At 34.0% G+C, this 26,329-nt stretch overlaps 3 protein-coding genes and 1 long non-coding RNA gene across 5 annotated transcripts; 3 read left to right on the top strand and 1 right to left on the bottom strand.

The window, feature by feature from the left end:
• Window positions 1-1,140: 1,140 nt before the first annotated feature.
• Window positions 1,141-7,667, bottom strand: LOC146897612 (4-hydroxy-tetrahydrodipicolinate reductase 2, chloroplastic-like). Its single transcript, XM_085738749.1, has 8 exons — window positions 7,380-7,667; window positions 4,677-4,914; window positions 4,166-4,299; window positions 3,997-4,071; window positions 2,376-2,477; window positions 2,049-2,158; window positions 1,849-1,936; window positions 1,141-1,433 (listed from the first exon to the last, which is right to left on the bottom strand). The coding sequence occupies exons 1-8, from the start codon at window positions 7,599-7,601 to the stop codon at window positions 1,365-1,367; spliced, it is 1,038 nt and encodes a 345-aa protein (XP_085594875.1). The 5' UTR covers window positions 7,602-7,667; the 3' UTR covers window positions 1,141-1,364.
• A 1,257-nt stretch (window positions 7,668-8,924) lies between these two features.
• LOC146897611 (uncharacterized) lies at window positions 8,925-16,120 on the top strand. Its single transcript, XR_015022685.1, has 3 exons — window positions 8,925-9,442; window positions 9,539-9,736; window positions 15,355-16,120. It is a non-coding gene; the product is annotated as an uncharacterized LOC146897611 (long non-coding RNA).
• A 5,675-nt stretch (window positions 16,121-21,795) lies between these two features.
• Window positions 21,796-25,222, top strand: LOC146897609 (RNI-like superfamily protein). 2 transcript variants are annotated; one of them, XM_085738746.1, is made up of 2 exons: window positions 21,796-22,006; window positions 23,556-25,222. In XM_085738746.1, the coding sequence occupies exon 2, from the start codon at window positions 23,752-23,754 to the stop codon at window positions 24,937-24,939; it is 1,188 nt and encodes a 395-aa protein (XP_085594872.1). In that variant the 5' UTR covers window positions 21,796-22,006; window positions 23,556-23,751; the 3' UTR covers window positions 24,940-25,222. The 2 variants fall into 2 exon arrangements, with proteins under 2 accessions (XP_085594872.1, XP_085594873.1); XM_085738747.1 differs by having other exon boundaries at window positions 23,543-25,222.
• On the top strand, window positions 21,796-25,222 carry LOC146897610 (uncharacterized protein At4g08330, chloroplastic-like). Its single transcript, XM_085738748.1, has 2 exons — window positions 21,796-22,006; window positions 23,420-25,222. Exons 1-2 carry the CDS (start codon window positions 21,981-21,983, stop codon window positions 23,760-23,762), a joined length of 369 nt encoding a protein of 122 aa, XP_085594874.1. The 5' UTR covers window positions 21,796-21,980; the 3' UTR covers window positions 23,763-25,222.
• Window positions 25,223-26,329: the final 1,107 nt, after the last annotated feature.

The following is a 26,329-nucleotide window of genomic DNA, read 5'->3' as shown; positions in this document are numbered from 1 at the left end:
ATATGTAGGGATGGCAAAATGGATGATTGCATTGTTTATATGCTTTGACTTTTGGATACATGTCATTATTTTTATTATTTTATCCAGACTTTCAGTTAAATTAAGAGAAACTATTAGCTCACGTCTTCAGATTGTTCTTGAATCATGTTATTGTAATTTGTAACCCGTTGGTTTAGCGCAAACAAATATGGCAACTATTAAAAAACAAATCAAAATCTTTAAACGAACATTAAGGGTGCGCTTGTTTTAGCTTTAAAAAGCTAGATTTTGTGTTAAAAGAATCTAGAGATTAATTTTTAAAGATTTTAAAAAAAATCTGAAGCTATTTTTGTTTGTGTACTACCCATAAAAATCCATTTAAAAAAAAATGAGTTTTAACATGTACATGAGTTACCTCTTGTTGAAAAAAAATAGATTTTGAGAAAAGCTAATCATATTAGCTTTTCATTTTTGGGTCAAAATAAATTTTTTTTTGATAAAATGATTTTTCTAAAAAATCTTAAACAAACATTTAAAAATGAAAAATAAATTTTTTTAAGTTTTTTTGAAAAAAAATCCAAAACAAACGGGACTTAAATATAGCTGTTGCTGTTTTTTTTAGGGAAAGACTTAATTAAATACTAGTATCAACTTAAACTATTTGTTCATTATGATTTTTTGTTCCATCTATCAACGAAATTCACATTATTATTTTTTGTTTCAAAGAATCTATCGGCGAGACTCACACTGTCACCAAGTGCTGAAAAGTGGAAAATTACATACCGTATTCAAATTTGCTTCCTAGAATATTGTTGTAATCTTTTATGATCTGAGTTGAGTCGTAAGTACCTTTCATTATTTATTTGAATTCGTTAAAATACATGAATATACATTCTTTTTTTTTTTTTAAGGGAAAATACACGAATGAATTGTACCGCGATTTATTTTAACAACCTCCGATTCAAGAATTATTACTAACATTCAATTTTTTTTTTTTTGACAAAACATTCAATAATTAGCAACACAAAAATTACTAACATTCAGTCCAATTATTTAAAATGGCTGATTAAATAAAATACTCGATTGCGTAACTTATCCAAACACATCAATAGATTGGTTAAGTTGACTTGGGTAATTTATGAATAATTGGAAAAAGATAGATAAATCAAAATTGCTTTTGAGGTTTCATGATTAATAAAAGTAATGAGAAACTGAAATTGATACAAAAACACTTAGTTTTGGACGACTCACAATAGCACATATTATGGTGATGTCACTAAACTTTCCTCAAATAAATAGACACGAAAAATGGACAGAAGATGAAAATTGCTTTATCAAGCAACTTCTACAGGTGACGTCTAGCATCATATTCCATATAGAAATGTTTATCTCATACTTCCCTCTCGCAAAACATCAATCATATTGTATATTCTCTTGGGATCCTTTGCTTCGATCTGCATACATCAAATAATTTTTGAATCAGAAACAGTTATAAGGTGAATGATTGAAGAAGTAAATATTATTATGTTAAACAACACAACATAGTAAAATGCCATCTTCTTGATAGCATTATAATTACAGGAAGAGATTAACTGCTACGTACCAAAAGTGTAAAAAAAAATTACACATGTATCCAATAACATTTTTCACTTTCTAGATATTTGTGGAGATAATTTACAAACTAATGTAACAAAATGACATCATTAACTGGTTTGATTGGATGCATGCGTTAAAAAGTTTTGCAACACCATTGTGAGAAATGCACTACTTGAAATATACAACTAGTTAGATGTAAATCACTCTAATCATGTACATAAAGATTGATAAATTGGATGACAAGAGAAGTAAACTGAAAGGAAGTATAGGCACCTTCTTAGCAAGAAATAGAACAGCATCAACAGTACCCTCAGCGTATATTGATCTACCACAAACATTATGTTGGAATTCAAATGAAACTCTGCAACAATTTTAAAAAGAAACAACACACAATTAAAGAAAAATTAGTAAGTTACAAGAAATATGTTAAAACCTAAAAGAACAAGAGAAGAAAATGAAAATGTTATTCTTACGTTTCATCTGGTGATGTCAAATGATACATATGAAACGCGTGACCCGACAAATGCTCCTCTGGGACTCCTACCATTTCGACTTGTTGCCTGGGGTCTCTGATCAATTGTATCTGACAAAATTCATTGGAAAGAAGGGGGAAAGTCCAGTAAGAATTTGTGGTTCTTGTAATACAAAGATACAAATAAGTATGCTAATTTTTCAGTGCGGTTTGTGAGCCAGCCAGCATAAAATCATACACATTACTCAGAAAAATGGGATTAGCAACAGTCAATAAAAATGCGATGCAGAGTTGTACAAAATGAACCATGCAATGTGATCTAACACACCTGGTCCATATCGAAAGAAGCCCCAAGTTTATTGAAGCAAGATATCACAGCCTTGGCAGTTCCAGATGCATCAACTTTGCTTGCTTGATGAGACTCTAATACCTACAATCTTGGAAGAATGCATCAGATTTTAATATTGTATCAAACTGAAGATTTAATAAAGGACGAGATCCAATAAAACTGAAGAACTTATGAAACCTAATGTTATTTTTACCAACATGAAACAGTTTAACTATGCGCATATATACAAGCAAGATTTACCCTCTGAAACCAGATAAAAATATACCAATCACAAACTAGTAGCAACATAGAGTATACAATACTATCTTGTGTAAGGAAATGAATCTTTTACAATACTTTTGGTCTGGCAATAAGTATGGAACTAATTTAAGTGTAACCACAATTTTTCTTTCAAATTACAATCTGCACTCCACAGGACAGTACTCTCTAAAACAAGACATGCCAGTACCATTCGATTTACTTAAACACAAGGTTGCACACCAGACTAGGCCAGACCTACTTAAACAAAAGGTTGCACACCAGACTAGGCCAGACCATGCGCATAAAGCAAACCACAACAACAAAATTTCAATATTATCGCAAGCAATCTGTAAATTTAAATGAGTGTATGCAGACCAGACCAGATTCATTATAGACTCGATCAATAGTCCTCAAATGCATGATTCAGTGCAAGTACTCACACAGGGTTTTATAGGCGAGTTAACTAATTTTCGTATATGTCCGGTAAACAGTATCTGAATGCTATGAGTTAACTTGAGTTTGACAACCATGCTTGCCCAGCAGTCAATTCAAGTTTCTAGCAATTTAAAATTGTTCATATATTATTTGATCAATCTGTCTATTTGTGATGAAGTGTTTGTATGAATTCTTCAAAATTTAATCTATGTTGTTATAATATTCTTAAGATTAGAAATTTTTTAACCACAAGCATTAATTTATCATTTTCTAAAAAAACACTTTAAAAAAAGGTGAAAGATTTCTCCATTTCCCCCTATATTTCCCCCCCTCCAAACTCCCAAACAAAGCCTAAGACCAGTGAGGTGGCCAGATAGTGGAATAGCCTTAGTGTATAAGGAGATTCATAGGAGAGAGGGTATGATGGGATTAATTATGTTAGGGCCAGAGAATAAATATTTTCTCTGAGTTGGAGCTTTGCTCTAAGAGTAGGCTCTAGTACTATTTCCTTTATCATTAATAATACACCCATTTCCCATTTATTCATCTGTGTTTCTGTTGATTTTTCGGCATAATTCCATGATTCAATTTACCGTGTTGGTCAGGCTGCTACCAATTTGAGTAAAATTATCATGTCATTTTATCTTTTAGTTTCAGTAAGAATGTTATGACAAAAAATAAGGAATGAAATAATTGTAGAAAATATTTTAGAGTCTCGTCTTTATGCGGTTTTGTGGACATGCTTGGCGTAGCCCAATAGAAGGTACGCCAAACGCTGTATAGCGCAATAGTTGGTAGAATGGACCAAAGAAAATTGTGACCCGAAAACCACTAAGAGAGATTCAAATTTCAATGGCCTATAATTGGACATGATCTATATAAGAATTCCCGCAGCCACAAACTGTAAATACAGCAAAAGAGATACCTGTAAGGAATACCCAGAGAAGGCTCCAGGAAATTGCTCTGCCATAATTTCCATAGCTGCAAGAAAAGCAACAACCTAAAGGGAAAATATAGCAGCATAAGAATGACAAAATACAGTAGTGTGATTGTCGTGAAAAATAGGAAAGTGGTCCAGGTTTTCAATGATTTACCTGCTTTCCCATTTGCGGGGATATCACAGCATAATTCTTTGAGTCTTGAACAGTCTTATACAACAAGTCCCTATCTCCACCGGTTGTCCCCATCACAAAGGGTACCCCGACCTTACTGTATAACTCACCATTGCCTGGAAAAGGATAAATAGCACAAACACCATTAAAATCTTCATAAAATAATCCTAATCCCAAATCAAAAAAAATTAAAAGTCCAATCACAACTCTATTGTGAAAGTCCAGAGACGTGAAGGTCAAGTACAGCCACATATTCTCTGCCATCAATTATAGTATCCTCAACTCATGCTTAAAATGTAAATAGTAGTGTTCCAAAAGAATGTACAGATTTTCGTTCTAATATACTTGATTTGAAACATGTGATTTTAGCTTTCCTCTGCCACATACATATAAGATTTCGTAATTTATACTAAAACAAGATTTAAAAAAATGAATATTAAGTTATACTTCTCTCCAATGATAAGAAAAAATGCTTCAAAATAATGATGCATACCATTGACTGCATCTGGTACTGTGTAGTCCACAATAATCAAATTTGGATATTTATCAAGGACGGATTCAAGAAAACTCTCTCTGTCAGATGGACCATGCACAAGGAACTCCCTTCCACAGACCTCAAAAGTCTGTCCGGACTCTTCTTCACACCCAAACGACACAGGAACAACATTCAGTCCAGCAGCTTCTGCTGCATTAATGACAGCCTTTCCCATTTTTCCAGTACATGCGTTAACCTAAGCAGAATAAACAAAAAACATCAGTGTTTCACAGCCAGCGTTTAAAAATAAAGACAGGACGACATGTAAGAAATACTTATAAATATGAAACAGATTTTATTAAGATATGCGTGAACCTAAGGGAGAGAACTTCCAAACAGATAAAATGAATTAAAAATTAGGGAAAATTACATTGACGGGGGATTGACCTCCCCTAAGGTCTCTAATATGGGTGCAGATCCTCTCCATTTATGGAGGAAATTGCAATCTCAATTTCCATTCATAAGAATAGGACACGTGGAAAACTTAGAAATCAATGGCTCACATTTATTTCCTTCTTACACTTACTGATATGAATTAAAACATATTTATTTCAAAAAAAACACAAAAAAAAAATCTGCAACCCTTCTTTGTCTGGTTCAGCAACCGTACCCTTCGTCTTCAACAAAGCTATGTATCCTTGGCCGTTGACACAGTGACCATCACCAATTTCAGTCGACCGCCATATCACCGCTTGCCGTCTCATGTTCGAATCTATTTCCTCTATCTCTGATTTTGTGACTGTTGTGTTCTGTTTACAGTTAAATGCCTCAAATTCAATCTTAATCTCTTTAAATTCTTGTGTTATAATAATTATTTTGTGTTGTGTTTACAGTCACATAGCCTTGTTGTTTTGGGATAGATTGTTCATAAACCATAATCAATTTGAGTTGCCGAACATGAGATGAGATATAAACAGAACAATTGACACCCACATCCAATACATCTCAAATAGAAGGGGAATCAGCGGCGGCAACATGACTATGGTGGCGGTACAACGGAGTGATGATGTGTGGTCGGCAGTGGCGTTGCATTGGGTTGCTAAGAAATTCTCCAGGTTCTGAGCTCCAAGTGAGAGAGAGAGAGAGAGAGAGAGAGAGAGAGAGAGAGAGAGAGAGAGAGGTGTGGTGTGGTTTTCCAGAAAGTGGGTGGTTTTTCATGTTTTGTTAATTAATTAATTAAAATAATAATTCAGAGAATCAATCAGAATCGTTGATGTTAAGTTTTCCATGTGTCCTATTCTTATGAATGGAAATTGAGATTGCAATTTCCTCCATAAATGGAGAGGATCTGCACCCCTCTAATAATAACACTCAACACCCCTCTAATTTTAAAAAAACGATCAACTCCCCTGGTTTTCACATAGCTTGGTCAACGTTTCATATTTCAAAAAAATATTTGGCAACAAGTTTGTCGGTATGTTTCATCTCTTTTGCTCACGGACTATGTATGGTGCTTAGACAAAATTGAATGAAAGATCTATCTGTAACGACCAACATTAACAGGGTCGAGATACAATTGCCACATAAGACATGAGCAATTATGGATGAAAGTTACAGCCCACTATTAACTTCATCGGACCAAACTCTGGGGCAACTAAAATTGGATGACCATTTATGTGAAAGAATGGCGTACTGGCGGCAGGAATTTGAAGAAATATATCGCACTAACATGACAGCTAGATTTTTATCTGGTTTATAACACAAAATTTGTTGATTAGTGCTACTAAACATTGGAGTAAAGCATCAACTTTCATATGAGTACTGGAATTCTGTTGAGGGGCATATGAAATTCTGGTGCGCAGAGTTTATGAATGAATGAGCAGAGGAAAACTAATGGCTCCTATGTTAACAGAGCACCAACTCCGCTAAGTTGCTAGGGATGTGTGTGTCCCATCAAGAAATAAGTAGGGGAGGTTAGTGTTGCTTACAAAACTAGAGAGAGTGTCAATGTTATTTAAAGAGATCTCAAAAGAGGTAAATGTAATTCCCCCCTTAAAAATAATGAAGTGGATAAAATCTTAAGGGAAGATAAGAATGACACGTGCAGAAGTGATTAGATCAGTTTTGTCAAATATCCACGCTATAGCATAGCGGATTTCAAACAAATCTATTATTTCGTGATACACTATATGGCACAAAACATTGTCAAATAGCGGCAACAACAGCGATATAGCATTACAATGCAGCAGAATTTGAATAAACTACAATTTTTGGCTATTAAGATTCTGAATTATGTGTTAGAAACATAAACATAGTTAAGGAAATTGCATAGCTATAATGTGTTAAAACAGATACATAACATAGGGAATTGTATGGCTATTACAGAAAGTATAAGATATATGGATATAAATAACATGATATAGTTGCATGAGAAATTATATCTTATCTCTGAACCTATAAGCAGTATAAGGGCCTGTTTGGACTGACTTATTTGTGAGCTTATGCAAATAAATAAGCTATTTTTCATAAGCTCAAAAATAAGCCAAACCAAACGGCCCTAAGTCCAACTTTAGTAAACATCAAGATTGAAACTTTATCCATCACTAGTCCAATTTATAAAAACAGTGTTCTAGAACAACGCACAATGAAATCAAACTAATTTCACAACTTGGGTTACTAAAAAACAAAACTTGAGCATTGAAACAAGTTATAGATAATCACCATTATTGGAAGTGCAGTGTTTTGAGCTGAAGGTGCAGACTTTTCAAGAAAAGTTTGAACATTTGTGGCTGCTGACATTGAAACTGTTGGTACCAAAAGCGATCTCCTCTTCTGAGAAATGGGGAAATTTCTCCTTGTAGTGGTGCTATTGGAGAAGAATGAGATGTTATTTTGGTGTCTGTGGAACACATTTGTTGCGATTTTGAGCGTGATTGTTGACATTGCAAAGAGAGATTTGAGAGATTGAGGTGAATTTGGGGGTTTAGGGTTTTGAGAATTAGCAAAGTTATGCGAACCGTTTCAGGGTTTTGGGTTTTGATTCGCTTTCGCCATTGTCGAGGGAAGAAGACGGTAGACTGAATATTGGGCCTAAAGTTTAGTGGGCTTAATCTATGCTCTTGCTTTTGCTATCTACACCCCCCTCGTTTTATACATCCAATTTGGATATTGGGCACCGAAGATGTTAGAAGTTGTTTGTAATTTTCAAACCATTTTAATTTTATTAGTTAACTGTTTGAAAAAAGGGTTAAATGATGTTTACCCCTCTAAAAATAAAAGTTGGAAAATGGTATGTCATCGATATTAACTCGGAGAAGATAAAAGCACGTTTCATTCTTCTTGTATTAATCTGCTTGTGATGAATGCTCTCATTTGCTCATTTCTGCTTATTGTAAGAGGTAAATGCTGGAAGCAATTCTCCTTAATGCTCCCAAAGTATATGGTTGTTTACGGCTAACTATTTACTTGACAAAACTTCATACTACATTTCTAAGGGTGTAAACAGCTCCACTATACACTACATTTCTAATACGTGAAATTTGTAATGTATTGAGCATGTGATTCTAGAGTGTTCCAATAATGTCTGTCAGTGGGGGAAGTTGTCATTCATATAAATGGTGGAGTCCAGTTTATTGGCTTCTTTATCTTAAGTTTTTGCTGTTAAAACAGATGGGAGACCTCAAAACTAAAGGGAAGGATACTATTGAGCTACAACTTGAGAATATCGAAAAGCAAATTGTTCCCATGAAAATATAGGTAAGTTTTACATAGCATTTCTTTATACTTTTGAATATTTCAATCGATAGGCATATCTCAAAAGCCAAAACTTTGATTTATAGGCTGATAATATGTCAAGAAAATCGCATTTGGAAAAGAAAGATGTTAAGCAGAAGGTTAATGCAACAGTAAAAGATTAATAAATAAAATTAGGTGCTAAATCCTAATATAAAAAAAATTAGTGGCATGAGTGATATGTAAGTAATTTTAATGCAGTATGCCTCTGGCTCCTTGTTTAGTACTCACATTGTTTACTTTCTTTGACTTTTTTTTTCCAATTTGGATTGATAATTTGATACAACTATCCATCTTTACAGCTATCCATCTTTCAACGCATAATTATGTGATATTTGTAGAAAATATTCAGTCTTTACAACATGGAACAATTGAAATATTCATCACAAATTTAGAAACAATGCAATATGTTTGTTCTTAAAGATGCGCTTTTTTTGCAGGCGATCTTGGTCAGAGCTTTGGTTCAAACAAGACACTTTCTCACTATGAATTGAACCCAACAAAAGGATCAACATTGTTGTTTGTTGGAAATCTCTCTTACGCAGATAACTACCTGACTCATGACAATGTTAGGTGGGATACTTGGGGAAGGTTTGCTGAAAGAAACACTGCTTATCAACCGTGGTCTGTGGATATGGACTGTAGGAAACCATGGAATTGATTTCGCTCTAGAAATTGTAAGCTTCCAATAGAAATTGATTTAATTTGGTTTATGAAGCAAGATACCGAACAAGACATTGACATCGGAGACTAATTGTTATTTGAGAAAATTGAAGTAAATGAATACGTGTTGGATTGATGTCAGTGTCAGACACCACCAGACATGTTTTCTAGTTATTGTGATTGTTTACACGGAGAAACAAAACCATTAATGCCTTATTCAGACCAATACCATAGTCCTTGTAAAGCATTGCAAAGCACCTCCCACTTTTGGTATTCTATCAAGAGAGCTTCAACACACATTATTGTTTTGGCTTCATATTCAGCATATGGTATTTGCTTGATATCTCTTCTGCCCTCTCTTGCTGATTATATAATTTCCATTACACTCATTTCTGTTTGAAATAATTTAACGTTATCAATTGCAGGTAACTTATAAAGAATCAAATTCTACCTAATACAGAGCTTTCAGCAGATGATAAGTCTGCATACTAACTTTCAAGACAGAAAATTAGAAAATTGGATTCAGATTTTCTGCTGTCAAAAAATTGTTAGATGACGGATCGGACGACTCACACATTGAGTTCTTTGTTTTGAATTCAGTTTGTTTGAAGTCAAAATATGAGGTGTGTTTGATCTTTATCTAACGGTTTCAATTTATTGACTGCAGTGACCATATATATTTTACACTGCATTGACCATATATATCTTATTTAAGTGATAAAACCATACCAATTCAACAAAGACTCACCAAGAGAAAGTTTTTCAAAGAGAATATGATCTGGTAATATTTGACTATGATTCTTAATTGGACTGGATGAGTGTGCTTTATTTGTTTATAGGAATAAGCAAGAGCTAGCTATATATGAAAATGTTGGAACATTAGTTGAAATTTAGTTCTAAAATATTTTTCAGACATCGTAAAACATAATATTATTATATCATAGATAGAAGATGTAACTTGGGAATTATTTCACAAACCTACATTCTTCAGATCTATCTGATTAGAATAGTTACCTAGGAAGCTTAGTTAGGATATTCACTACATAAATGATGTAACTTGATTAATGTATAACGTTCAAAAAGAAAAAACATGATGTGGTTGTTGAAACACAGTACAAAAAGGATAGAAGAATCATTATTGAATGATGAGCAGCAGGAACACTATACTCCTCAATTACTTGTGCCACAGGCTAACACTACACCTTAGTTACTTGCACTGCAAGTTACATGAGCTGGCACTAGTTCAGAGTTGGTTACAGAAATAACTAACTTCCTAGTTTATAGGGATGTTAGGGTCCAATGTAATAGGGTTGATACACAGTAGCATAGTATGTGCCTACAATAACAACCTATATAAGAGATCATTGTAACAAACTCTTATTCAATGAAAAAGTTTACATTTCACTCTGATTTTCTTCTCTAGCTTTCTCTTTTCTTCAATGTTCTTGGTTACTCAACATGGTATCTAGAGCCTTTTGATTCGTCTTCCGCAAGCTTTCTCAAGCTCCATCAATGGCGCCTCGTAACAACGATGTTCTCACCGATCAATCTAGTCCTTTCTTCGTTCATCCTAGTGATGGACCTTCATCTGTCACTGTTTCTCCAGTTTTGGACGGTTCAAACTATCATTCCTGGGCTCGATCAATGCGAAGAGCTTTAGGAGGCAAAATGAAGTTTGAATTCGTTGACGGTACAATTGAACCTATCACTGATGATTTTGATCCTCTGTTTCGACCTTGGAATCGTTGCAACAACTTAGTGCATTCCTGGATTGTAAATTCTGTATCTTCTTCAATTGCACAATCCATAATTTTCATGGAAAATGCATGTGATGTTTGGAACGATCTGAAAGAAAGATTTTCTCAAGGAGATTTGGTACGAATTTCTGAACTTATGCAAGAAATCTATGCTTTGCAACAAGATTCCAAGTCTGTAACTGCCTTTTACTCTGAGTTGAAGATTTTGTGGGAGGAGCTTGAGATCTATATGCCTGTACCAAACTGTGTGTGCAGAGTACGGTGTTCTTGTGAATTCATGCGCAATGCTAGACACAATCATAATCTGCTTTATGCAATTAGATTTCTCACTGGTTTGAATGAGAATTTTGCTATGGTTAAGTCTCAAATTTTGTTAATGGATCCATTACCTTCCATGAACAAAATCTTTTCCATGGTTTTACAACATGAAAGACAAGGAAATTTTACTTCACCTAGTGAAGATTCAGTTTTGATTAACTATGCTGATTCCAGAAAGTACAAGGGAGATTCTTCTGGCAAATCACAATCTCAAGGAACCAATTCTAAACATGGTGTACGTGTGTGTACTTTTTGTGGTAGAAAGAATCACACTGTGGAAACTTGTTGGCAGAAACATGGAGTTCCACCTCACCTTCAAAAGACTTTTGGTTCTTCATCTGCTAATCATATTGCAAAGGAGGATGTTACTAATGATGAGAAGCCTTCATCATGTGGTGATAGCAAAACTACTGCTCCAGCTATTACACATGAGCAATATGAGAAGTTAATGTCTCTACTTCAGAATTCATCTCTTAACCAAGGTTCAAAAACTGCACATGCTTCTAATCAGGTTTCTTCTTCCATGTCTCTTGGTCATTCACCAACTGACAGGCAAGGTACTAGTTTCTGTTCTTCTTTAACTTGTCACAATTTTACTCTAAGTTCTTGGATCATTGATTCAGGAGCTAGTGATCACATTTGTGGAAATCTAAAATGGTTTCATTCTTACAATGAAATCATTCCTACTAACATAAAACTTCCTAATGGTCATTTAACTATGGCAAATCAATCTGGAACCATTAAATTTTCTGATGATTTTATCATTCATGATGTTCTCTATGTCCCTGAATTTCACTTTAATCTCATTTCTGTGTCCAAATTAACAAATTTTTTAAATTGTATTGTGAGTTTTAATGGTTTCCAGTGTTTTATTCAGGACAAGAAAACCAAGAAGATGATTGGTTCTGGTGATAAAAGGGAGGAGTTATACTACTTGAATCTTTCAAATAAGCTGACTTGTTCTGCAAGCAAGATTGTTCCCCACTTTGCTCCTTTACCAGATAGTGCCCTTTGGCATTTTAGACTAGGTCATCTTTCCTTTTCTAGAATGAAGTCCTTACAGTCTCAGTTTCCTTTTGTCTATGTAGATTCTAAAGCAACTTGTGATGTGTGTCACTTTGCTAAACACAGGAAATTACCATTTCCTGAAAGTTGTAATAAAGCTGAAAAGCCCTTTGAATTGATGCATTTTGACATTTGGGGTCCTATTTCAATTTCTTCTGTTCATAATCATTCTTACTTTTTAACTGCTGTTGATGATTTTAGTAGATTCACTTGGATAACCTTAATGAAATCTAAAGGTGAAACTAGACAACATGTAATAGATTTCATCACTTTAATTGAAAATCAACATGACTGTCATGTTAAAATTGTTAGAAGTGATAATGGCCCTGAATTCAATATGCCTCAGTTTTATGCTTCTAAAGGCATTCTGCATCAAACTAGCTGTGTTGAAACACCCCAACAAAATGCAAGGGTGGAAAGAAAACATCAGCACATTTTAAACATCACTAGAGCACTTCTTTTTCAGTCCCACTTACCTAAAACTTTTTGGTCATATGCTGCAGTTCATGCAGTCTTCATCATGAATAGGGTGCCCAGCCCCATTTTAAACAATCAAACACCTTATTTTCTATTACACAATCAAAATGCTGATATGCATCAATTGAAAGTTTTTGGCTCTTTAGCTTATGCATCAACTCTTCAGGCACACAGAGTCAAACTTGCTTCTAGAGCAAGAAAGTGTATTTTTCTTGGTTATAAAAGTGGTATGAAAGGAGTCATTCTTCTTGACACTCATTCCAAAGAAATTTTTGTTTCTAGGAATGTCACTCACCATGAAAGTATTTTTCCTTATAAAAATAATCCTTCAAATGTCTCATGGGAATATCATACACATCTAGCACAAGATTATGATATTGCTCCTGTTATTGAAACTCCTCCTTCTGAAACTGTGTCAGACCCTTTCAATTCAACTTCAAATTCCACCAATGAACCATCATCTTCCACTTCCATCCCTAACCCTCCTCTTCCCTCACCACCTGTTATACATAAATCTACAAGAGTCAAATCTGCCCCGGGCTATTTGAAAGATTACATCTGCAATAACTCTTCCATTTCATCATCAAAATCAGTCAACTCAGGTATTTCTTATCCCATTACTGATTTTCACTCTTTTGATCATCTTTCTTCATCACATAGAGTCTTTTCCATTTCTATTACTCAAAGTACTGAGCCTAAAACCTATAAAGAGGCATGTCAGTCTGAACATTGGTTAAAGGCTATGAATGATGAATTAAAGGCATTGACTGCTAATGGTACCTGGTCCATTGTGGATTTACCACCCAATGTGAAGCCAATTGGCAGTAAATGGGTATATAGAGTGAAACATAAGGCAGATGGCTCTATTGAAAGGTACAAAGCCAGATTGGTAGCTAAGGGTTACAATCAAGTTGAGGGCCTGGATTTTTTTGATACTTTCTCTCCTGTTGCTAAGCTCACTACAGTTAGAACCCTTCTTGCTATTGCCTCTATTCAAAACTGGCATTTACACCAATTAGATGTTAACAATGCATTTCTTCATGGTGATTTGCAAGAGGATGTATTCATGAGTATACCAGAAGGGGTTTCTAGTTTCCCTGGCAAAGTCTGCAAACTGCAGAAAAGTCTTTATGGTTTGAAACAAGCAAGCAGAAAATGGTATGAAAAATTGACTGCTTTGTTGCTTCATGAAGGTTACTCTCAGTCCACATCTGATTACTCCTTATTCACTCTTCAACATAACACTGATTTTACAGCAATTTTGATTTATGTTGATGACATCATATTGGCTGGTACTTCTCTGATTGAGTTTCAAAGAATCAAGTCCATTCTAGATGCTAAATTCAAGATTAAGGATTTGGGGATCCTCAAATATTTCTTAGGATTGGAAGTTGCTCACTCTAAAGCAGGCATTTCAGTCTCTCAAAGGAAATATTGCTTGGATTTACTCGATTCTTCTGGTCTTTTAGGTTCCAAGCCTGCATCAACACCTTTAGATACTTCTCTCAAGTTGCATCAAGACACAAGTGCACCTTTTGAAGATGTGTCTTGCTACAGGAGGCTCATTGGCAGACTGTTATACCTGAACACTACTAGACCTGACATCTCTTTAGCTACACAGCAGCTGAGCCAGTTTCTGAATTCCCCAACAATCACACATTACAAAGCTGCTTGTAGAGTACTAAGATACCTTAAGAACAATCCTGGTCTTGGTCTTTTCTTCCCTAGAAGTTCAGAGAAGCAACTACTGGGCTATGTTGATGCAGACTGGGCAGGGTGTGTGGATTCCAGAAGATCAACAACTGGATTCTGCTTCTTTTTAGGTTCTTCACTCATATCTTGGAGAGCTAAAAAGCAAGTAACCATTTCCAGATCTTCCTCTGAAGCTGAGTACAGAGCTCTTTCCACTGCTACATGTGAGCTTCAGTGGCTGCTCTACCTTTTAAAGGACTTGAAAGTCAACAGCAGCAAACAACCAGTCATGTATTGTGACAGTCAAAGTGCAATTCACATTGCATCCAATCCAGTTTTCCATGAAAGGACAAAGCATTTGGAAATAGACTGTCACCTTGTCAGAGAAAAGATTCAAAAAGGAATCCTCAGACTTCTTCCTATATCAACACATGAGCAATTGGCAGATTTTCTAACAAAGCCTTTAGCACCTCCAAAGTTCAACCAATTTATATCCAAGCTTGGAATGATAAATATTTATCATGGTCAAGCTTGTGGGAGGATGTTGAAACACAGTACAAAAAGGATAGAAGAATCATTATTGAATGATGAGCAGCAGGAACACAATACTCCTCAATTACTTGTGCCACAGGCTAACACTACACCTTAGTTACTTGCACTGCAAGTTACATGAGCTGGCACTAGTTCAGAGTTGGTTACAGAAATAACTAACTTCCTAGTTTATAGGGATGTTAGGGTCCAATGTAATAGGGTTGATACACAGTAGCATAGTATGTGCCTACAATAACAACCTATATAAGAGATCATTGTAACAAACTCTTATTCAATGAAAAAGTTTACATTTCACTCTGATTTTCTTCTCTAGCTTTCTCTTTTCTTCAATGTTCTTGGTTACTCAACAGTGGTCTTTGAATTTCTATGACATATTGCAGATTTGTGGTATTTAACAAGTGAATCACTTTTGAGTATAAAAAGTTGGCATGCATGGTGAGCTTGTTAACAACATCAGTCTTCACTAACTCTCCAGTCAAAAATGGTTCAAGAGGCTGCAAAAAGTCAGGTAATTCTTCTATACAAGGGTGTTGCGTAAAAGCAACGAGGTTATAGAAATCCTTGGAGGAATTATACAAGGTGAAAGTGGAAAGAAAAAGTTGCACGTCAAAAACTAGCTCAGCCTGAATTTTCAGGATGGTTCGATTTTCCTCGATACCGATTTCTTTGACTTCTTAAAAAAAATGGTCGATAGACTGAGAATACAAATTACACGTCCAAAATTATAGAAGCATGTTCCTCGTGAGGTGGATGGTATGATTTGCATCCTTGTCCCCTAACCATCCTTGGCGGGACTTTCTACCTCGTTCCTACTAAATAAACTGCCAACATGCGGGGCCCTAAATGGGACGGTCCCAGCGAAGATCCTCGCTTGAAGATACAAACTGAATACTTTTTTTTTTCTTCTTGAGATGACAAACTGAATACTTGTAATTGAGTTTAGAGGAATATTTGTCAATCCTTGAGCGTCACATTAGAGCAATAATTTAAGAGAAATGTCGAATATCCCGACAAAAAAACTCACGAAGAATTCACGACAAGTAAATTGCACTGAATGTATTTTTTCTTAATTCCATGAATGTCCTCCCTTGTATTGTGGGGCCCTCCCTTGTATTGTGGCAGGAGCAAAATTATATGATTGCAAAGCTGTCGTGAATCTGTCGGGATATTATGCCTCGTGATGTATAGCAAAGCTGATAATTTAAATTCGTCATACAAAAATAATAAGATAAGATATAAAAACCAATTTTAATTTTTTTGTTAACAAGGCAAAATAGAATATAACCAAATGTTCTACTTAGCACAAGGCGTGTCAGAGTACAAGAAAAAGAGTTAACAAGTTGTTACATAAGGAACCAAAACAACATATAGCCGGCAATAAAAGCTACAACATATATCTCACGTACACAGGGGTGGATGCTTTCATACTCAAGGGGTGGCTATGGCTACCCCAAAGAGAAAAAAATCATTGAATAAGTAGGTATATTTGTATACTCAGCTACCCCTAATAGTACATAGTTGGCTACCTCAAGTTTTATTACAACTAAAAAAATAAGTAATTAATAAATTATAACCCTTTATATTTCATTCTTGTTGTTTTAAGTGTATTTTATGAAGTACAATTTATATAAGTAATAGCTGTGAATTAATTTTTTTTGCTTATTGGTAAAATTTACTTATTAATTTAAAAAATATTTTATTTTGCTTTATATGTGGCCACCTCAAGAAATTTTTGCTAGTTTCGCCGCTGCACGAACAAACATGGGTTAAGCCACAAAGTATGATAATCAAAATAAAAAATAACATTATTTGTTTTTAACCACCAAAAGGATAACAGCTTAATTTTGTCGAGTAACTGGTTAAAACTCCTTCCTTGTTGTTGAAGATTCTGTTATTCCTCTCTTTTCAAATTGTACAAACACATGAATGCCAAATAACTTGTAAAAAAAGACCGGTGGGAGTTAGAATAACCACCTAAATGACCAAACAGCAGAAATTGATCTGAAACGCAGGAAGGTTCAAATGAGACTCTCTTTTCAAATTGTACAAACACATGAATGCCAAATAACTTGTAAAAAAAGACCGGTGGGAGTTAGAATAACCACCTAAATGACCAAACAGCAGAAATTGATCTGAAACGCAGGAAGGTTCAAATGAGAGAATGCATATCCAATTTCGAACAACAGACCACAAATTACTGAAATGATGACAACAAAAAAATAGGTGCACCGCTACACCATAGTCATCGACGTGACTATTCTGATATGGTTGAATGACGCCGCGTCAGAGTAAATTGTCCTTTGTAGGAAGACGATTACGGAGAAGCCGCCAAACAAATAGAGAGACTTTTAGAGGATCTTATCCATGCCAAATACCATCAGAGGAGGAAATAAGGTAACAGGAAGACAATGTTATGAAACAACAAACAACACTCCCCTAACATCTCTTCCTCCCACACAAACAAGCTTTGCCTCCACTTCCAAACGTCTTCGCCCGTACCCCAACCTAACATATACATCTCATCAACAAACAGAAAACAATTTTCTAATAACTCATAAACGGTAAAAATGATCTCTTAAGCGAAACACCACTCAGGTATCCATCCAAAAAAAAGTATTGACACATCACTTACAATCTGCTTTAGATTATCATCAAACCACTAAATCTCTCCTCCAAGCTGAAACCAATCGCCCCCCTTCGTCACCAAAAGGAGCCATCAAAACTTTAAAACAAAGCCTTTCATGTCCACATGTAATCTCTACCACCACTTCCCTAACAAGGCAATGTTAAATTCCTAAAAAAAAAAACTTTATAATCATCTAGAAACCAACCTTATATTTTGAGTTACTAAAAAAAAGTATTTTTTTGAAGGATCGATTTTTTTTTTAAAAGAATATGAGAATCGCTGTTAACACGTTAATATAAATTCATTGAATCCCTACACAAATAAATAAATACTACAATGATCTCTTAGGTGTGTTGAAATTCCATTCCAATTTTATATTGAGAGGCAAATTCCATTCCAAATTTAGAAAATATATCAATTACCATCATTCTTCCAAAATTTTATCAAATTCTATTTTTCTAGAGGAATTTTCTCATACTCTTCTATTGTTCTTTTTTTGGAAGGAATATGTATGTATTCGTTAACAAGTAAAATTAGGGTCCGTTTGGTTCGAGAGTTTTGGAGGGGAGGGGAGGGGAGATTTTTAATTTGAAGTGTTTGGTTCAATTTTTAGAAAGGGGAGGGGAGGGGTGGGGAGGGGAGCAAATTTTATTGCACTACCAAAATTATCCTTATATTAATTCAAAATCTCAATATTATCCTTGTAACAACATTTATTATTATTAGGTTATATTATTTTGAAACAACTTTTACTATTATTAGGTTATAGGTTATATTATCTTGTAACAACTTTTATTCCATATTATTAACAATTTTTTCTTGTAACAACTTTTATTACTACTTGTAATTGTAACAACGCTATTACTAATCCATTATTCCATCGTCTACTTCGTGTTGTTATCGATTACATCGTTATTGTTTCGTTACTTTGTTATCCTTATTTAATTAAGTTTAAGGGTAAAACAGTAAAATAATTTTAAAATCTCTCCCCTCCCCTTGTGAACCAAACACACTTTTAATTAAAATATCTCCCCTCCCCTCCCCTCCATTAAAATTCCTTCCCTCCCCTCCCCTCCCTCCCCTCCTAATTCTCGAACCAAACGGAGAATTTAATTTGTATGCATCCATAATAATAAAATATTTTATTCACGTGTCTTACCAAATATATAGCATTTTTTTTAGGGAAAACCAATATTAAAAAGATTTAATCTATTTTCAAATTGTTTAATAATTAGGAATTCATTCTAAAGTGAATAAGTGGAAGTGTAACAAAAAAAAAAAGAATAAGTGGAAGTTCGAACTCATCTTCTACATACATTTTACAATATAACAATTGACTGAGCTCATGTTACACACCGGTGGTATGTGACACACCCTCCGGTTATTATTATAAGGAAAAATTTACATTTTAAATCTATTTAATTAATAATGTATAATGTCTTTATTATATACCGCATATATAATTTAATGAATGAATATGAAATGTTAATTTTTGGAGAGTGACTTTTATACTTTATAATTGTGGCATTATTTAACTCGTTTGAAAACATATTTGTGGCAAAACATTGGATGGAGCTGTAAAATAAAAAATGTTACAGTTGACGTATAAAGATTAAACTCTAGCTTAAAAACAGCACCAACAAAACTATTGTTTGTTATTTTGTTTGCTTACGTGTTGTGTGTTGAATTTATGAAAAACCAAACCGAGTGACATTTATTTATTTACTAGTTTGGACATCCGTGCCAAGCACGGGCTAGAATTTTGTCATATTTAAGAGAAATAATATTTTGATGTATCAAGTGTCAATTAAAGACGAACATTGAATAAAATAGTGAAAGTCCATCAACAAATAAGTGAAAAATTCATATGTTTAAGCCTTAAAATTTTGGATGAAGATGTGAGGTTATTACTTGTGTGGTTTCTCTTTCTTTAATATGTTGATCCACACGAGTGTTGGCTTCCGCAAAAGGCCCAATGATGGTATCATATCCTGATACAACATTGTGGGGGAGCGAGAGTGAGTCTTGGTGGTGGATCATGCACATAGAGAGTAGATGTTGAAGAAACATATAAGTGAAATGACACATATACCTAATGTCTTAAGACTTTGGGGAGAGATGTGATATCAATCTCATTTGGGTGGTTGTTCTTAGTCTAATGTGATGATACATCCCAATGCAGGCTCCCACGAAAGTTCCAACATTATGATGATTTGTTTGTTTGTCATTTGTTTATTTTTATCTTAAATTTTAATTTATGGATGTCATTCGCTTTCATGTAGTTTTTTATTCGACCTTTGTTATTTTATATTTAACCAACTTTTTTTTTTTGACAAAATTTCTACACTTTTGTTATTTGGTGGGATGTGGTAATGAAAAAATAGTGATGTGTTATGATGAGTTTATGAAATACATGTTTATTTGACATTTTAAATTGATGTGACATTTTTTATAAAACACATGTTTTTAAAACACACTTATTAGTTTTTCCTTATCATTTCTCTCATGCTCAAATTCCTTTTCCATCTTCTTTCTTTTTCTAATTTGTTTTCTCTCTTCTCGTGAAAGAAAGGAACAAAAAATCTCTTTATGAAACCACTACTATCCCATATTTTCTACCATATTGTGTCTCAGACCTTTTTTGACTATCTCACCAGATCAAAGACACATAAAGTCGCAACTACAAAGTGATGTATGTTAATGTTCCATGTGTGAAACTACCATGAACCCACAGTTTTTACTATATTGTCTCTTCCTCTCACCTTATTTGGCTATGTCGCCAGATCACAGACGCCGAGAGTCTCAAATTTAAAGAAGATATGTTAATGTGTCAATTGTGACTTACATTTTCACTTTTGATCCAAGAATAAGTGTTGAGAAATATGTAAGTGAAATGACCAATATACATAATGCTGTAATGTTTTGGATGATGATTTTGCGTCAATTTCACTTGTGTGGCTGCTCTTAATCTAATGTGCAATCCAACCCATTGTAAGCTAATGAGCGATCCAACCCATGATGATTACCTTCACGATTACTATTATCTTTTTGGTAATAAGAATAATAATACATAATAAAAAAGAGTGAAGATCTATTTTATCTCATAAAAAACTGTGCTATCCAATTTAATCCCAAACAAAAAAAACTTTATTCAGTAATAAAAAGTGATTGAAACTTTTGTCAAAACAAAAAAAAATTTGAACAGTTAAGTCTTTGAAGTTGTGAAAATATAATTATGATTAGTTGTTGTTGTTGAGTAACTATTGGCAAACAAATTTACTAAATCATATAGAAACTTTAGACCGGGACACCTACCACCTACCCTAAATTTTTGTTAGCAAAAAACAAAATCATATACAAAAATTGATTTCATATGAGACAAATCAATTTCAACAATGTTAACTAATTTTATATTCACTTTTTAAAATAATATTAACTAATTTTATTTTCACTTTTTAAAATAATATTAATATTTCAAAATTATTTTAAAGCAAATTATAATTTTGATAAATTATTAAAATTATATAAAATAGTATATTTTTAAAGGAATGCAAATAATTAGCTAAACTTTTTTACATTTATTCAACATCTAATTTTATCTTTATATCCGTCTTTTTGCAAATCACCAACTTATCAATCTATCACTTCACTCAGTGGCGGAGCCAAAAAAAAATTTTAGGATGGGCCACCAAAACGAACTATGATATATAAAACAAAATTTATGTTGTAGTGTGCATTAAATATAAAGTTAAAAATAAAAAAATTAAACAACATTCCTTCAAAAAAAAAAAAAAAGCACCAACAAAACTATTGTTTGTTACTCCCTCCGTTTCAAAATGAGTGTCGCTTTAGCCAAAAAAAATTGTTTCAAAATGAGTGTCGCTTTCAGTTTCCAATGCAATAATAACTTTTTCTTTTCAATTGTACCCTCCAATTAATATTCTGCACACTACTTCCAAAGTATTACTTTTAAAACTAACCAATGGTTAATAAGGATAATTTGGTAAAATAACCATTCTCTTTCTCTTAATCATTGCATTTCTTAATATGTGTGTAAACACCTAAAACGACACTCATTTTGAAACAGATGGAGTATTTTGTTTGCTTACGTGTTGTGTGTTGAATTTATGAAAAACCAAACCGAGTGACATTTATTTATTTATTTATTCCTTCAAAAAAAAATATTTATTTATTTATGGAATTTACGTAAGAGTTAGAAAAGAAGCAAAGAAAGAATCGATCGACACGGAAAATTGAATTGACAAGTAAGGAAGAAAGGTGATATTCCTCAATTTTCTCTTTCTTTTTCAACCTTAACAAAATCATAGTTATATTCTGATAATGGATGAACATGGCGATTGCAATTTCAATCCCTGAAGGATGTCACAAACTCATGTCTCTTACTGGTATGCTAACTCCCTCTTCTTTCTTTTCGCTTTTGTTTTTCCTTGTTGCTTAATTCATGTGATTTTGAATGCTTTCACGCTTCTCAATGTTTGCACACGTGTGTTATTGTGTGAGGTTAGATATTATGATATCTTTGTCAACCTATGAAGCACCAACACCGGACACCATACACTGACGTTGATAATAATTTGAGAAATGATATAATTCAATGTAATCACATGTGTCGGCGTTATGTTGGACACAATAACACCTGGACACGCCTAATCCGAGGTGTCTTTGTGCTTCATTGTTGTCAACTGAAATGTGTGTTTCTGTCTGAATATTATGTTGACTTGCTCCCTGATGCAAAAACATTACTTTGTTTGTTGTTGTTGGGATTGTGAAATACTGCCTGCATTTGATCACATGTCTTTTCCGTGTCAACTTAGGGATTGTTTGGATTGGTTTATATTGGGTTTATCGGATGATATAAGCTCTTGTTATGGGAACATCACAACATCTTTTCAGCTTATTTCCACAAGTTCAGGATAGCTTATGAAAACAGCATATAACTTATATCAGAACAATTTGACTTTATATTATTTTTGTTTTTTAAAATAGCTCATGCGTTTAATTCGTAAACGTTTAAATTAAGTTGTTTATCCGAATTCTGAACAGGACAAATCTAATTATCTTAACTTTGTTAAGGTTCAATTCAACTAGAGTCTAGAAACATGATCAAAGTAGTGCTTACAGTACAAGACATAGGCATGCCTTTCAACTAGTGTGATGTTGCACTAACCTTTTTTTACTTATTTTCTAACTTCCTAGTGTTTATGGTGACATGGAAATGCACATTGTATTTTTTTTTTAGTTGGTTACTGCTTTTGTCATGTTTGTCTGCGTCGTTAGGACTTGAAGATTATCCGGCTATCTTTTCCTTTTTGTTTTTGGCTCTTGTGTGTGTCTTGCTAGTTCCTTTTTCGGGTAATGGGTTTTAAGATTTGGAAACCAAAATCTTGCAATGTATGGGATGAAGAGTTGATTTTTGGTTTGAAAATATTAAGTTTCAGAAGGATAAGGATAAGGACTCTAGCACTTTTATGGATGTAAGGGGGCATGAATTAATGAAAAATTACATATGATAGTTATGATATGATATGATGTAACATGTTAGCTTGGAAGACAAAAATCTACTAATTAGCATTACATGGTAATAGTTATAGACTTATAGTATATAATGAAAGAAGTAAAAAAATCTCAGTTGTCAATCTATTCTACATAGAGCATCGCTCAGCATGCTGAATTTTTCTGACTTGACACGGGATGTTGTTCTTATCTTTCAATCTTAATTTTGAAAAATCCATGACATATTTATGTTTTATTCTGTAGTTTTGTATTAATTTATTTTGAGATTTTGGTGTCCACTACAGCTGCGGCTCTTGTGGATACCCTCTGAAATTGACATCTTCAAATCGAATCACATCTAACATTGCATCTGAATACCAAAAGTCTGTTAACAAAGGATCAATCTCCTTTTCTTCCGTTGATCTCAGCCGTTTTACACAGGTTGATGAAATAAATTGTTTTCCAGTCTCATGGTTGTCTCGTTCAAAGACTAAACTGCTTTGCCGTAAATGTGGGGTTCATATTGGTTATGGTTATAGTAGAGAATCACCTGCACTTTGTGGATGTGAGCCTTCCATTTCACCTGGCTCTCTGACAAAATTCACCGTAAAGATTCGATCATTACAGCCTTCTTCAGATGAGTCTTGAAAAGGTTGACATGGAAGATCTTTCCAAACTTGGTGCTACCTCCATCATGCACTTACCAGATGACTGCCTTACTATTATTTTTCATGGTTTAGATTGTCGTACTGATCGTGAATCATTTGGCTTGACTTGCCGCCGATGGCTCCATATCCAAAATTTCAACCGTCGGACTCTGCAATTTGAGTGTTCATTTAGTATATTAAACCCTTCCTCTTTGTCTGCTAAGGGTCTTGATGTTTACACCGTCCATATTCATAGGTTGCTAAGGCGCTTTCAACATTTAGAGTCTTTATCTCTATGTGGTTGCACGGAGCTCGATGATTCAGGACTAACCCGTTTGCTAAGCTACGGTTCAAATTTACAAAAACTTAATCTGGATTGTTGTTTGAAAGTCACTAACTACGGGCTATCCCTAGTTGCTTCTGGTTGTCCCTCATTGACAACAATTAGTTTCTATCGGTGTCTTAACATTACTGATGAAGGATTAGAGACTTTAACCACTGCTTGCTTATCTTTGAAATGCATAAACCTGTCATACTGCTCACAAATATCCGACAAAGGGTTGAAAGCTCTTACTCAGCAGTGTCGCCAGCTTCAAGCTATTAACGTATCACACTGTGAGCGTATAAGTGGCGTTGGATTCGAAGGGTGTTCCAAATCTCTCTTACACGTAGAGGCCGAGTCTTGTAAACTTAGCCTAGAAGGGGTGGTCGGAATTGTTAGCGGTGGCGGAATAGAGTATCTAGATGTATCTTGCTTAAGTTGGTCGCCTTCAGGAGATCCCCTGCGTGGAATAGGATTTTCCTCAAGCCTCAAAATCCTAAACTTTCGAATGTGTAGATCAGTTTCTGATGCTTCTATTATTGCAATAGCCAAGGGATGTACACTACTTGAAGAATGGAACTTAGCATTATGTCATGAGGTGAGTATATCTGGATGGCAAGCAGTGGGGTTATATTGCCAGAATTTGAAGAAACTGCATGTGAATCGATGCCTCAATCTTACTGATAATGGCTTGCGGGCGTTACGAGACGGTTGCAGAAGTCTCTCCATTTTGTACTTGAATGGTTGTGCTCGAGTAACACCTTTAGCATTAGAGTTATTCAAGTCTCACAGAGGCGATGTTTGCATAAAGGAAGAAGAGGTAATGTGCATAAAACCTTACTCCCCATTCAGATGATATTGGCTGATACATAATTATCAACAATCTAGACATTAAATGTATTCTCATTGTAGAGAAAGGTCTGCATACAGCTGAGAATATTTTAAATATATTTTAAAACTTGTGGTTACTTCTATTTATACATTTAGATACTACCTGATATAGATTATCATATGTCATAAATACTCGCCCATAATTCTGGTATTGGATTGGATGTACACTAGTATTGTAATTTGTGGTTTGTACCTTTGAGGATCTCAATACATTCTGTCACTTTTAGAACAAGTGTGCATTTTTCGAAGATGTTCAACCCTTAACAAGCTAATACTGGAACAAAGGTTAGGACTTAATTACATACAATGACGGATCCAGAAATTTTAATAAGTGGGGTCAAGTTATATCATAAAAAATTTATAAACGCGTAAGCGTGCGAAAATTATACAAGTTATATTTATAATTGCCCTAAAATGTTGATTTTTTTTAAAATATTTGTCCATTTCTAGCCGGATATAAATAATATAACCATAATTAATTATTTTTTCACCACCAAGGTAGCTTCGGTCACAACCTTTTTCAACAAATATAAGAATAGTTTATATTATAATAATTGTTATATGGTCTTGCTAACGATATGCTATGAGATAATTGGTTAAAGATTTCATAAAAGAAAATTTTATCTTAAAAATAAGCATTATTTGTATTGATATAATAATTATAACAACTTTTTATAAAAAAAACTACTTATGCTGATTTATTAACTAGTGCTCTTAGAACACTCGTTAGAATCCTTCTTAGTTTTGTAATATTTTATATGTAATAAATATTTTATATATAAAGAGGGATCAAACTATGTATATATATAAATTTGAATTAAAAATACAATACACGTGTGGAGGCAAGTGGGGTCGCTTGACCCATTGCCCCCACACTAGATCCGTGCCTGATTACATGTAGTTCTTGATTTGTTTAATCTGATAGCAAGTTGGCGTGTTGTGTCTGTACACTAAACGTGTTGTACACTAACTTGTGCTACAATTTGCTATAATATAACAACTAAACAGAGTATCAAATAGTACACGTTTTACATTGTTGTAGCAGTAGAGCTAAATTTGTCAAATAGGGACCATGTCTAACTTCATTATATGTAATGCAAGTATTGTCAAATGTCAAAAGGGTGAAATTCAACATTTATAAAATATATTAAGTAGAATAAGTTGGATAGATATGACATATTTTCATTTAGTGGGTATATTTTTTAGGCAATCATGTTATTGGTGCAAAATATTTACCGACTTTTTTGATATATAATCTTCGTCAAAGAACCTGATTGACTACCTTTAATGAAGTCTCCCCTTCTAGTTCTAATCAACTTTTTTTACATTCACAAGACTCGAATAAATGTAATGAT

This window comes from Medicago sativa, chromosome 8, assembly GCF_051527215.1.
Source record: "Medicago sativa cultivar Bolivia chromosome 8, Bolivia_mono, whole genome shotgun sequence".
Lineage (NCBI taxonomy): Eukaryota > Viridiplantae > Streptophyta > Magnoliopsida > Fabales > Fabaceae > Medicago > Medicago sativa.
Note: the sequence above shows the minus strand (reverse complement) of the source record. Positions and strands in the feature narration are given on the sequence as shown.

Coding starts and splice junctions, on each gene's coding strand:
- LOC146897610 (XM_085738748.1), top strand. CDS start 21,981: ATGTCACAAACTCATGTCTCTTACTG. Junction 22,007..23,419: donor CAAACTCATGTCTCTTACTG/GTATGCTAACTC, acceptor TGTCCACTACAG/CTGCGGCTCTTGTGGATACC.
- LOC146897609 (XM_085738746.1), top strand. CDS start 23,752: ATGAGTCTTGAAAAGGTTGACATGGAAGATCTTTCCAAACTTGGTGCT.
- LOC146897612 (XM_085738749.1), bottom strand. CDS start 7,601: ATGTCAACAATCACGCTCAAAATCGCAACAAATGTGTTCCACAGACAC. Junction 2,478..3,996: donor TCTCTGGGTATTCCTTACAG/GTATCTCTTTTG, acceptor CCAAGATTGTAG/GTATTAGAGTCTCATCAAGC. Junction 1,937..2,048: donor TTGACATCACCAGATGAAAC/GTAAGAATAACA, acceptor AAATTGTTGCAG/AGTTTCATTTGAATTCCAAC.